Raw genomic sequence first — 13738 nt, forward strand, 5'->3', positions numbered from 1 at the left:
AATACTGATGAGGATTCAAACCTTGCTCACAGTAATTTGTTGTCCCTTTGGCTGGTGGCCCTGGTGACTATCATCTACACGGTGTCCTCTGTATCAGCCTGCAGCCCCCTCCTGCCTTTTGGCCCCTCTGTTTGCAGGTGATGAAGCACCTCCTTGAGCTTGGCACAAGGGAGGGATTTGGAGACATCTCAGTGTCTGTCCTTGGTCTATCCATCCGTTACCTGGGTGGCTTGTTTGGCAGGGGGTGTCCTCCCAGGTGGGACGTGCCTGCAGCTCAACTGTCAGCATGGGAACTGGTGCCCCTGGTTTGGCACCCTGTGCCTGCCGGGTGTGCAGCCCACTCCACCTCGTCGCTGCCATGGTCACACAGCATTCATCAGACTTTCTAACTGACGTTTGCAAATTAATTTATGTGGAGATCCTTCCAAGAAGGCCGTAGCAGTGCTTGGGGCCACTGGTCACGTGGCACTTCAAAGTGATGGATGGGCCATGGTCTGAAGGCTTACCGCTCTTACCACAGGGCTTGCTTTTATTTTTAAGTCCATGATGTCTCTCTAGCTGTTAGTGAAAGACGGTGCTGGCATCTGGGGTGATGCTGCCCGCTCCCATCCCCATCCCCAGTGCAGCAGGGTTGGTGATTGTGCCCTGGCAAAGCACCACTGCGTGGCTGTGGGGAGCTGGTGTCCCCACAGTGCAGCTGGTTGCAGGGGTGGCTTTATGGAGCTTGGGGGTGCTGGTGCCTGCCTCTGACTGCAGAGTTGGACCTGCCAGCGTTTTACTTCCCACTGCCTCTATCAGAGGTAGCCATGTAAATCAGTGGTGATGCTCTTCCTATGGGGAGGGAGACCCCGGCACGCTGCAGGGTCCCCGAGCACCCTCCCCACCGGCCACCCGTGGCTGGCTGGGGCCCCGAGTGGGGCTTGCTGGGTGTGTGTGGCCGGCATTGGGCGCCGGGGCTCACGTGGTGAGCAGCAGCTGCTGTGGCCCTGCCGAAACGCTCCGTCACCATGAGGATGGGAGCCCCCTGCGGCACCCCCGGCCAGCAGACATGGCAGGGGGGATCTCTCAGGGAAATTCTGGCACAAAGCAGCCCCCAGTGCTGGTGGAAGGTGGGGGTTGGCGCTCCCACTGAACTTCCAGCTTGCATTTCCATGGCCCAAAGCTGCCGGTGAGTCCAGGCCAGCGTTTTCCTGCCTCTCCAGTAATTTCCTGCGGCTGCGCTACGCTCCAGCCCGTCTCACACAGGGAAGGCTCTGGAGGGCACTGAGAGCGCTTGGAAAATTACATTTAATGCGAAGAGGAAGGGGATGGGAAGCAGCTTAGCTGGCTTTGTTCTAATAGCTGTAATCACCTGAAGCGCAACCTTGAGCCCTGTTTCGCTGGGTGCCGCGCAGCCCTGCCGCGGAGGGGGCTGCTGGCGTCAGCTCTCCCCGCCGTGCCATGCCGGCTTTCGCTTCGTCTCCGATGGCAGCTTGCACTTTGTTCCTGCTTGGAACAAGTGCCCACGTTTGGCTTTGTTGTACGAAAGACTGTATTGACATAAAGAGGGGAAAGGTTGGTCAGAAGGTGAAGATGAGTTGTCTTAAAGGGAAGCCAGTGGCTTAAATAGCCCAAACTCGCTGTCTCGCCTGGCTGCTGAGTCTGAGAGGAGGAGGAGGAGAGAAGAAGAAGCTGGAGTGCAGTTTTAACCTTTTTTTCCCCCTTTTCTGGTAGTGTTTTCAGCCGCTGCTGCCGCTACCCGCTGTGAGCAGGACCTGTGCCGAGAGGAGGAGGGGATCTCTGCAAAGTAAGCTGGCCTTTTAAAAGGCTTTCTCTTCTTGTTTTGCTTTCCAAGAGCGGTGGGGTCACTGGGGAGCACAGGGGGGTCCCACTGCCCTGTGCTTTTCCTGTGCTTTCCCAGGCTGTAACCTTCTCCCGTTACGGGTGGGCGACGGGAGGGCCGGCAATTTTCTGTGTTTAATTTCTTCCTGGTTTTACTGACATTGTGACAGGCAGCCAGCACTCTCAGGTGGGCAGCCAACGCTCTCAGGTGGGCACCTGTACAGCCCTGCTTGCCTGTATGGGGTTTCTCTGCTGCACAAAGCGTTTAGCTGCAGGAAAGCCGAGCAGAGAACAAAGATCTCTGTGCACAATGTCCATCAAACGAATAACAGTGTCTTGTTGAGGCTTGAAGAAAGAAATGAGGTTTAGCTTCATTAAGGAAGTGCCCGGTGGAAATGCTGATGGTATTCCTCAGATTTCTGTTACTCCTCTTTTCTCTGGGGCAAGAGGGCAAGCCTGGCTGCTGCTTCAGAGGTTTTGTAACCCGTTTTACTCGGTCATGTATAACATGGGGTTTGATGTGATCCGGCATGACGGTGTCGGGAGGGGAAGAGGATGTTGGCTGTGGCAATTCGTTTACTGCTTCGCCTACAACACACAGCATAGCGCGTACCGGCGTGAGTCTTGCAGGAAACAGAAATAAACCTGCCCGTGGTGGCACGGAGAAATGTGGTGGTGATGGGGGGGTGGGAATGGCGGGTGGGACAGCAGGCGTTGGAGACATCTCGTTTTAGAAACGTGTGACAAAAGAGCTAGTGCCACGGGAAGGGCAAGGCGTAAGTTGGTTAGAGGCGGGAATTAGAGGAGATGTGTGTGTGTGACAGGGTTTAATCTCTTCATGGGGAAAATATATCCCATCTGCCTGTGGCGGGGCGAGTTCAGGGACGAGCGTGGTGTTGTGTGACGGTTCGTCCTTGTACCCCGTGTCCCCCGCCTGCTGCCCCTGAGATGTGCCCAAAGGATGCTGGGGAGCCGCAAAGGGACCTGTGATTGACAGGCAGTGCAAAATGCCCACGGGGCAGGAGTGAGGACGTGGGGCTAGGAATGAATTTGTCTCAGATAAGGGCTGGTCACCAAAGAGTGCCATGCCAGGTTGTTTCCTTCAGTTCCCAAGCCCATTAATAGGCTCTCTCCCTTGATTAGTCGGTGCCTCTGCGGAGCAGTAATGAGAGCCGGGCTCAAGCCATCAATTCTAGGTCAGTGGTTGTGTGCTGGGGATTTGGGATCGGGCAGGGGGAGGGGAGCTGGGGCTGGATGCCTGCCTCCAAAAAGCATCGAGAAGCCTGCGTTAAGGTAGCCTTGCCTGCACCCATCGGGGGCTGTGCAAATTGCTTCAAGGGCCACGTCGCACCCCATCGCCCCAGACATGGTCCATGACTGTTAGGCTCATTCCTGAGAAGATAACATTGCAATAATTCTATTCATTAAGAAGCCAGAAGAAATAATGGAGTTTTAAACCTGAAAGAGGCTTTACTATGCTCCTGAGCAATATCTTCTGCTTCTCACAGAGCCACTTTCTTCCTGGCAGCAGAGATCTCATTTAGCATCGACTTGTTACCATTTTTGGTGTTTAACCTCTGATCCTTCCCTAAATGTGGGCAGGTGAGGCTGGGTGGTGAAGAGCAGCATGGACCTGGATGTGCTCAACATGTTTGTCATCGCTGGCGGCACCCTGGCCATCCCCATCCTGGCCTTCGTGGCCTCCTTCCTCCTCTGGCCCTCTGCGCTGATCCGTATCTACTACTGGTGAGTTCATCAGCCCGGCTGCTCTCGTTCTAGCGCAAGGGTGGAATTACTGCCAGTCCCCAGCAGGTCCCTGCACCCTCACACACACATTGCTGCAGATACTGAGCTGGTGGGCAGCAAGGTGATGTGGACAGAGGGGGGTTCTCCTGCCTGTGTGGCCACAGGAGCAGGTGCAGTGGGGTTTTCCAGGGGAACACTGGCTGTGTGTAGCTTTAAGCATCCACAGGGGAAGAAAATGGCGTTTTCTTAGTACTTTTTTTCTGCTGAGGCTTATGTCTGTTGGGGCAGCCTCAGCTGGACTGTGGGATGTCTCTGAACCTTTCTGGGTTATTCCCTCCCACCCCAGGCACAGGACTGTGGCTGGGGAAAGCATCACTCCATTGCTGCCTGTCCCCCAGCCTGGCAGCCCCAGCATGCTGGTGCCCTCCTGCCTCACGGATGCAGGCGTCAGCGTGGGTGTCCTCTGCTCTGCGGCGGCTCCTGCCTGTCAGCCTGCTCAGCAGGCAGGGGCTTTTCTCTCTCTAATAGTTACGGACAAGGCTTTTCTTCCCTTCCTCTACTCTGGGCTGGAGCATCCGAGAAGGTGGAGTGATGCTCTCCCTTATCCCCTTGCATCTTGTCCTTTCCAATTAGCGGCAGGCGGGCATTACGTCCTTCAGTCCTCGCCTGTCCCTGGAACTCGGTGATAAGCGCGCTGGTGGCTTCCCCATCGGGGTTTGTTGTGGGGGAGAGGTGCAATAACGCTCCCTGCAGAAGCCAGGGCAGCAGCTCCTCGTCCGGCATGGGCAGCAGCGGGCAGCACGGCGGGCTGTTCTCACGTGCTGCTGGCAGATGGTGGCTCCTGCAGTTTTGCTCACGGGGTGTTTCCAAATCAAAGTGACCTCTTGTGAGAGGAGGAGGACATTAACCCATGCCGGCGCTCAGATGCAGCAGCGTGATGAAGCCTGTTTTCCCAACGGCGCATTTATTAGCGGCTTTTCAATCACCGCATCAGGGGGCTGACTGAGAGGAGGGAGGAGGATGGGCTGAAATCCCCAACAACTGGATCAGCTCGGGAGAGAGTTTATTCCTGTTGTGCTTCGTGTGGGGACCTGCACAGCACAAGCATCGCTCTGCAAAAGGGAGCAGGGAACGTGACAGTGTCCTGTCCTGGGGACGCCAGGAGGGCATGTAGGGGCAGGTCCAGACAGCACCTGCTCTGTCCGCCAAAGGGGTTTTTTTTCCCTTTGGATGTATGAGCGGCTGGTGGAAACCAGGGAAGACCCTGATGGGCTCGGGTTCAGTAGAGGATCAGTGGAGAAACACTCCCGTGCCAAAGCACAGCAAGTGTGTTTGGGGTGAAGCCTTGGAGAGATGCAGGCAGGGGTGTCAGGATGGGGCAAAGAAGGTGAAAGGAGCTGATGCTGGGAAGCTGTGAGGAGCTGGGTTGGGTGGGAGGTAGAGAAGAGCCTGCCTCCTTGTCCTTCAGGGTTGTGAGCCGGAGCGGAGTGAAAACACTCTGTGGGCAGGTCCGTCTGTGTTGGGCTGAGGGAGGGAGCGTGGGAGCGTGAGATCGGCAGCGCTGTTTGCTTTCGAAGGATACGTGCCCCATCTCTCTCCCAGTGTTTCTGGTAGCATTGGCACCTTGCAGGAGTGACTGTGATGCTCTGTCTTTCATAGGTGCCTTGTTTCTTACAGGCAGTGGGTGAGAAGAGTAGATTTGCCCTTTCCTCTTCCTTTCCCATTTCCTTCTTCCCAAGTTGGCTTTTTTTGGGTGCAAAATCATTGTTTCCCCATCAGCAGAGGCAGGTGAGGGGGCAGACGGCACATCATGGTGCCCTCCCCTTTTGACTCCATGAGGTTCCAGCTTCATAGCATCACCCCTGAAAGGTCCTGGGAGGTCCCCAGGGATACTTCTCCTTTCTCCCACCACCCGCTGCCCTGCTCCTCCTCGCTACCAGTCTGCGTGTCCTCAGCTGGTGCGGCCAAGGGTCATGCAGGGCCCCCCTGTCGCCAATGGCCTCACTTCCTCCCCTGCAGTTAATGCGCCTCACTGCCGGGCATGACGTCCAGGGCTGCCCCACTGACCCTGGCCCCAGAGCCAGGCTGCTCTGCCGACGGGGGTTAATCAGTTTAGCCGCTGCCATTAAGCGTGTTTAACACCTTGCGAGGGATCAGTTCAGCTTTGCACAGATTATTTTGCCTTCTACTGAATTGATCCATCAGGATCAGTTGCTAAAAATGTTATCATCTTCCCCATCAGTAGTTTACACCAGTGCCTTTGAGGCGAGGACTCTTAAGACACTTATTCAGGGAGAAATTCACCTCTCCTTGTAGGACCAGCACAGAGCTGAGATGCTGCTTAAGTCCCACTAACTCCCTCCAAAAAGGGATTATGCTAAAAGAGGATTGCACTATACATAAGCTCTGAGTGGGCAGAGAGCTAGGACAGTCTAGGAGGGTTGGTGACCTTGCCCTTGTGTCTCAAATTCAGATGTCACCTATAGAAGTATTTGCCAGCATCTTTGCCATCAGGAGTAGCCTGGTAGCTGTCCTGACAAGGGTTATGTCTGAGCATGGGAGATGCAGAGGAAGCATGCCTGCTTCTCCAGCTTGGCCTGCACGTAGACATCATGTGTCCAAAGTGTCACCGATAATCTCTGCCCAGGTTCCCTCTGGCTGGCAGTTTCACTGCATCCTCTTTGAGCAGGCTGCAAGCGTGCGCTGGCAGGAGCTCTTTGTCTTCTTGCTTTCAGAGGAATAACCCAGATTTCCTTGGGGTTTGCTGCTGTCATCTCTGTCACCTCCACTCCTTCCTCTGTGTGTCAGAGCATTTTCAAAGGCCATCTACTTGGCATATGGGAACCAGGTTTCTGTGCTGCTCCTGGTGACACAGTTGTTTTGACTGGGACTGATATGCATGTCTGTGGGGTGACATTGTCACCTTGCAGGGCTGCAAGGCTGTGCCCAAATAAACCCATGACAGACTCACTGTACCCAGCTGGAACAAGTGCTTCCCTATCCTGCACACAGCCTTGCCAGGTGTTCAGCCTCTGGTCATACCAACACTCAGGTGTTTTCAGTTTGAGAGCTGTTCTTTTGGCCCATTTCCATTGCCAGATTAGTTGTTGGTGGTCTTTTTTGAAGTTTCTCCACAAACCATGTCTCCACAAGCCATCTGCCATGCAGCCATGAGTAGCCAGCCACCAGTACTACACGTGTAAGCGACTACATGTAAGCACAGGGTCTGGTCCAGGGACCAGATGCTCAGAACTAGTCCCAGTTAGGGCCGTGACAGCACCAGTGTGAACCCAAACTAACTGGTGTTAGCAAAAGCTTGCAGCTGAGTTGGGTCATCTGGCTTATGTTGCCTCTGGGCTGTGGTCTTGCCTCGCTCACTGGTAGTGTTTTCTCCTTGTTTCCAGGTACTGGCGCCGAGCCTTGGGTATGCAGGTTAGATATGCCAGCTACGATGACTACCAGTTTTGTTATTCCTATAGAGGGAGACCTGGATACCGCCCGTCCATCCTGATGTTACATGGCTTCTCAGCCCACAAAGACATGTGGCTGTCTATAGTCAAGGTGGGACTCCGTTTCTATCGTGGTGCTACTTAGTGACAGTCAGTGGTACCAGGCTTGAGGGCGGTGTGGGAACCCAACAGTTGCACACGTGGGATGTGATGATCACTTTAACACACTACAAATGCCCTCTTTCACTCCACGCTCGTGGCTCCTTGGATCCCTTTCACCCCTATGACAGGCAGGGGAGCTGCAGGGGAGGAGCCGTATGTACCTGTCTCCTCTCTGGGAAGCAGGTCTTGGCCATGGTTCCTCATTGTGTCATCCTTGGTACTTGGGCTGACTTATTCTGTTGCACAAGAAACCAAGGGCTGCTAGTGGGAGAGTGACCCCCCAGCTCCCACCCACAGTCACCAGTTTCCATCCCTGGGCTTCACAGTGGTTCCCCTGTACTGTAACCACCCCTGGTTTGTTTCTGCAGTTCCTGCCAAAGAACCTGCACTTGGTATGTGTCGACATGCCCGGGCACGAGGGCACAACCCGCTCAGCCTTGGACGATTACTCCATTAGCGGGCAAGCTAAGAGAATACACCAGGTAACACCCCAGCATCACACTGCTTCTACAGAGGGATGCAGGGACACGAGGGATGTGGGGACATGAGGGATGCAAAGCTCTGTAAGCCCTGCCTCGTCTGGCCCCGATTCCTCCCTTCCCAGGCAGCCAGAACCAGCAAGCTCAAGCTTTTGAGTTGAATTTCTCTAATGACCCCGCGCTGTTGCTTCATCTCCCCTAACAATGGTCTTTCTGCTCCCCTGCCAGTTTGTGGAGTGCATCAAGCTGAACAGAAGGCCCTTTCATCTGGTTGGCACTTCCATGGGGGGGAACGTTGCTGGCGTCTATGCTGCTCAGTACCCAGAAGACATTTGCAGCCTGACCCTCATCTGTCCCGCAGGTGGGCAGCGCAGGGGAGGCGAGGGGGCGGGGGGGCAAGCAGAGCCGGGCCAGAAGCCCAGAGCAGCACTGGGAGCAATGCATTTGAAATAATCTGCACGTACAGTCTGAAAGTCTCTGGCGGGGCACGGGAGGAAATCACAGCCTCATCCCGACTGCTCTTCTCCAGGGCTTTGGAGTTGGCCATGCTGTGCTGTAATTAGAGCTGGGACTAGGGCAAATGGGACAAGACCTGCTCTGGAGGAAAATGTGTTCCCCCTTGGGGTGGCAGCCATTCTACACAGCACATCTGTGCCCTTGGTTCTGGAGGAGGAACCCAGGCAGCAGTGGGAACAGCCTTCCCAGTCTCTGCTTGAGAGCTCCAGTGTACCAGAGGTCTGGAGCTGTGGCAGCTGGAGAGCTCTGTCCTCACGCATTTGGGTGCCCCAAGTGGGAAGAGCACTTTGGGGCTGGGTGCAGGTTGGGGAGGGGGGCAGTCCCTGTGCCCACTCAGCACCACCATCCTCTTGGCCAGGGGCTCTGTGGAGCCTGGGCATGACATGCGGCAGGAGGCACGGAGGCTTTGGCAGGGAGCTTCTCTGCCAGGGAGCGCTTTGCTGCATCCCAGTTGTTAAAGCAGCTCCTTCCCCCTCCCACGCCAGGAAAGCGGCTCCCAGATAAGACAGAAGCAATGAAGCCAAGAGAACGTTACCTAGCTACGGGGCTCTGGGGGCGGCAAGGTTCCCGCTCCTCTCTGGGAGTGGTGTCGACTGACTCTCCGGGTGTTTCTGGATGTGGGGCTGCAGGGAGGTTTGGGATTAGGCTGCTGGTGGGATTTGTGCCCACAGCGGTCCATGTGGATGGGGCTTCTGAAACTCTCTGCCCAGCCCTTTTCTGTGGCAGGCTGGGCACGGGCATTGGTCTTTGCATCCGCCGTCCATGGAAAAATAAACATGCCAAAGCGTCCGTCCTTGCCTACAGGGAGCACACCTTGTGTTGGGTCAGCCCGTGGGGTTCAGCGGTGCCAGGCCCTGGAGCAGCAGGAGCCCAGGGTATCTGGGTGCACATTAAGGCTGCTGGATGTACAGCTTCTCATTCTCCCCCTGTATTTTAATTTTTGGCTTAGTGGTTGAGCAAGCAGGAGCCAGAGGCAGGAACGATGGGGGTCAGCACGGTGACGCTCTGTTGTTGTTGAGGTAGTGTCCGGGTTTTTAGCTTGTACCCCCTTCTTGTTTGACCCAGGCCTACCAAGTACCACAGACAGCAAGTTCATCAAGCAGCTCCGGGAGCTGCAAGAGTCCGAACGCATTGACAGGATCCCTTTAATTCCCTCCACTCCCGAGGAGATGGCAGATATGCTGAAGCTTTGCTCCTACGTTCGCTTCAAGGTGCCGCAGCAGGTGAGGAGCCTGAACTGGCTGCAGCGGCTGGGGAAGGGGGACTCAGGGTGGGGGGCAGGTTTGCTTCTCCCTGAGCCTGCGTGGCAGCACCTGAGGCAATGCCAGGAGCAGAGCTGGTGCTGCTATTCCCCCATCACCCAGGCAGGACACCCTCCACCCCACTCCCAGCACCTTGACGGCACTTTCCCTTCAAACCCACTTTTCCCAGCTCCCTCTGGCAGAGCCCACTGGAATTCCTCCTCCCATGAGGCCTCTCACAGTGGGCTGGGATGTCAAAGGAGTTTTTAGTAAATATGGCTGGCAGGAAGCATTAAATAACCAAAGCGGCTGTTGTCTGGGCAGGAGGGGGATTGTTTGTTACTTTATTAAGCAAAAGCCATGGAAATGTTAATCACCTCATTGTCTGGTGAGAGGAACTTGGCGAGGGGCTCCCCATTAAGCTGGTTTTCCTTAGGAAGTCTGAGATGAGTAGATTGGAGAGTAAGGGAAAAAAAAGGTAAGGTAACAGCCAAGACCTTTTTTTGTTGTTGGCAAAGGACAAACGAAGGGAAGAAAAGTGGAGTCATGGCTGAGGCAGCCTGCTGGCCTTGGATAGCTGGCTGGGGGGGAGAAATTTGGGTTTGCATCATAAGAGACTAATACTTGTTGCTGAAATGTGTGTTACTCAAGTGCAGTTACAACAGCCGCCGCGCTTGGGACGGAGCTTGTGCCGGGGCCAGGCTGTGCGGGGCATGTCGAGGCAGTGGGGGTGAGCTCCCAGCCATGCACAGGGTGCCCTCGGGCATGCTCAGCCCCGTGCAGGGTGTGGGTCCCCCCCCAGCAGCTCCCTTTGCTCTCCCTGCAGATCCTCCAGGGCCTCGTTGACGTTCGCATCCCACACAATGATTTTTACCGGAAACGTAAGTGCAGCGGCAGCCCCTCCAGCCCCAGGCTGTGGGGACAGGCTGTCCCCAGCCCCCGTGTCCCCAGCACACCACCGGGCTCCGGCACCCCTCTCCTGCCTTACTGAGGGTGGAAGGGGACAGTGTCATTAACAGTTTTGGGGGGGTGCACACTGGTCACTGGTAGTACTCACTGCCAGCTCCATGGGCAATGGGGTGGCTGCTTCACCCTCAGCCTCCCGGGGGGGGGGGGGGGGGTAGTTAGTACCTGTACCCACAGGGAGATGGGCTGGGAGGAGGGTGTCTCAGCAACGGGGTTTCGGGGCTGCCTGTCACCCCTGCCTGGGTGTCCCAGCAAGGGGATGCTGGCAGGGCTGACCTGCAAAGAACCCTTGCGAGAACAGAAGGCAAAGCATCCCCCTGGTAGGACTGACTCTCCTCTTGCCCTCACCAGTGTTTTTAGAAATCGTGGATGAAAAGTCCAGGCACTCTCTCCATGAGAACATGAGCAAGATCAAAGCGCCGACACAGGTCATCTGGGGAAGGCAGGACCAGGTACGTGGCCCCCTCCACCTCCCCTGGGGACCCCATTTCTGCCCATGGGGGCATGGTATGGGCAGTACTGCTAAGATGGGACACGTGTCCCCATCCCTTGTGGATTTGGACATGGGGGCTGACAGCCAGCGTGGGGCTGGAGGGAGGAGAGGGCAGAGCTGTGGCTGGGGAGGGCAAGGGGGCAGGCACGGGGCAGATGCCAGGGCCGCAGCAGGCGTGGGCCGGGAAGAGGAATGGAATGCCAGCACAGAGAGTTGTCCTGGCAACTGGGAGAGATGTGCTGTTGGTGGGCAGGCGGAAGGCAAAGGCTTCACAGGGCTGGTTACCAAGGGAGGAGGGGGAGGGAGGGGGAGGGAGGGAGGCAAGCTGCAGGCATGCAGAGGGCTCTGTAAATGCACAGGTACACGTGTTTGCTTGCAAAGATCCAAAAAGCAGCCAAGAAAGTTCCCAGCTGCATGCTGATACCAGCACCATGCAGCACCCCTGCCCTATCCCCACGTATGGGTACCACGAGGTACCAAGAACCATGCCCACATCCCTTCCCAGCATCTCACTTGGACTTGCAAAGGCAGCTTCAACAGGGCAAAACACTGTCCAGAAAAACCCCGCTCTGCCCACGGGAGTGACTATTTTTTTCCCTTGCCATCCAGGTCCTGGATGTTTCTGGTGCCAGTGTTTTAGCCAGTGCAATCCCGGACTGCCACATGTACATCCTGGAGAACTGCGGGCACTCGGTGGTGGTGGAGCGGCCCCGCAAGACGGCCAACCTCATCCTGGAGTTCCTGCAGATGCTGCACAGCACGGACAACAACAAGAAGCAGGCGTGAGCGTGGCGGGGAGCCGAGCGCCCCCGCCGGGTCTTCTAAATTGTAAAGTACTGCAGCTTTGATAAGTTCTCAGGGATCTCGTATGAATCGGGGTGAATGTGCCAAAGTCCCTGAGGAAGGCAGAATCATTGATACCTAAACCTATAGCACCGCCGGCACAGCGACCTAGGGGTCATTGAGCAACCTCCATAGATACAGGAATGGAAGCAGAATCTCTCCCTTTTCTACTTAGAGATAAAAGTAGAAACGAGCTGAAATCACCAAGCACTAGCCATGCCGTGTGCTGAAGCTCCTTGCAAGCCACCCATCTTACCCGAGTTACCGGCACGTAGTTGTTAATGATGTTTACCTAAACTAAATAAGAAGCATAGGAGGGAGGACGTGTCCTGGACTTGAGACTTACAATATTTCTACTACTTAGAGTCCGTCGCGTTGCATGCTGCCGTGCTGTAAGAGAAACCCAGTGCTCCAGGCGTCTGCTCGAGTGCTCTTTGTGTAGGTCCTTAACTCGTGATTTATGCAGAAAACTACAGAAAACTTCGTGTGTGGAAGTCCAATGACTGTGTGTGCAAAAATGTTTACACTTTGAGTGGGTTTTTTTTAAATCCCCAAACAGCTCCTGCGTCTATGTAATGCCTTAACGTTGCCCAGGGTACGGCGCCCATGCACAGCCCGCCTTGCCCAGGGGATGGTCCCCCCCCTGAGGGTGAAACCTTGGGGTGTGGATGGCAGCTTGGCCGCTGTTGTTCGAACCGGAGGGGTGGAAACCGCCCGGAGCGATTTGGTCCCCGAGCCCGAATCAGCAATAAGCCCGTGGGGCAGGGTGCGAGTCAGCAACTCGTCTCAGCTCTTCTATCCCGTCGTGCTGCTGAACACGCTGATGTAAATAACGATTCTCTTAATGAATTCCGTGAATTCTGCGAACGCTGGTGTCACTGAAACCAGGCGGTGAGGGGCGGGAGCGGGCTGCCTACGTGAATAGCGCAGGGGACGCGGGCTCCTGGGCTTGCTGGGTGGCGATGAGGGGGACAGCTCCCTTGCGAGGCGCTGGACGGCGGTGTGGAAAGGTACGATACGCTTGCGCAGCCTCTCGACGATTATAACTCCTGACCAAGTGGAATTACAGGTAGAAATGGGCAATGCAGACAAGCTACGCTTCACAGCCCGCAAGGTGATGTGCGGGGAGGGGTCCTGCACCTCCCCAGGTGCCGTTCCTGTCCCAGGGGGAGAGGGCTGGTCCTCACCTCGGGCAGGACCGGCGGCTGCTGGGGGGCAAGGCAGTGTGCGATCCTCTCGAAGGCGAAGCAACAGGCGGCCATCACCCCCAGCCCTCCTCAGGGGATGATGCCAGGTGCTGCTAGAGCCTCCCCCGCCCCCAGACTGGGTGCGCACGCTTGCGGTGCTGACAGCCATCATCTTTCCAAGGTACCCTAATCTGTACAGATATCTGGAACTCCCCCTCACCTTCTCTGCTCTTTTTAAGAGAAGAAACGTTGTTCTTTTAGACAATTAGAAATTTGCTGTTAATTGCTTGGTTATTGTTTCTACTACAGGAGTTGATTTAAAAAATAATAATAATAAATTGCTGATAGTTTTATGTGGTAAAAGCCAGAAAAACTTGTTGGGTATCTATATGGTTTCTCACATGCCACAGATTGCTGTACACAAAGGATTTATATGGCTATTAAAATCTTAGCGATATAAGGAGTCTGCTGTGCAATGGTCATTTATTCCTTTGAGGAAGAAGGGGGCTGCGGTGGGGACTTGCTCTGCTGCTTCTTTCCTCCCCACGTTTCTGGGAGACACAGGTTTTGCCTTGAGGAATATCTGATGTTGTTGTGAGAGATGGTGAAGATCAGGAAGGCTCAAGTCTCTCGAATCTCTTCAAAGACAACACAAAGTTATCTCTTTTCTTTTTATTAAGAGGAGGTGGCCCTAAATGCTCGAGAAGCAAAATGAAACCTCAAGGGGCAGGGGAATTAAGTTTTAAGTGCCGAGATTCCTCTTAAAACTCTTGAAAGCATGTTAAATACTAATTTCAGCTGCAATTACAAGTCTCACTGAATTTATGCAGTGTGT

At 55.2% G+C, this 13738-nt stretch overlaps 1 protein-coding gene across 1 annotated transcript; it reads left to right on the forward strand.

Annotated features, from left to right (window-relative positions):
• Nucleotides 1–3448: 3448 nt before the first annotated feature.
• ABHD6 (abhydrolase domain containing 6, acylglycerol lipase) lies at nucleotides 3449–13360 on the forward strand (the record flags this gene model as incomplete). The annotated part of the gene is made up of 8 exons (XM_084269524.1): nucleotides 3449–3567; nucleotides 6972–7128; nucleotides 7547–7660; nucleotides 7886–8018; nucleotides 9239–9396; nucleotides 10241–10295; nucleotides 10732–10832; nucleotides 11483–13360. The coding sequence occupies 8 exons, from the start codon at nucleotides 3449–3451 to the stop codon at nucleotides 11657–11659; spliced, it is 1014 nt and encodes a 337-aa protein (XP_084125650.1). The 3' UTR covers nucleotides 11660–13360.
• Between the last annotated feature and the right edge of the window lie 378 nt (nucleotides 13361–13738).

This window comes from Gallinula chloropus (assembly GCF_964237585.1).
Source record: "Gallinula chloropus genome assembly, chromosome: 12".
Classification (NCBI taxonomy): Eukaryota; Metazoa; Chordata; class Aves; order Gruiformes; family Rallidae; genus Gallinula; species Gallinula chloropus.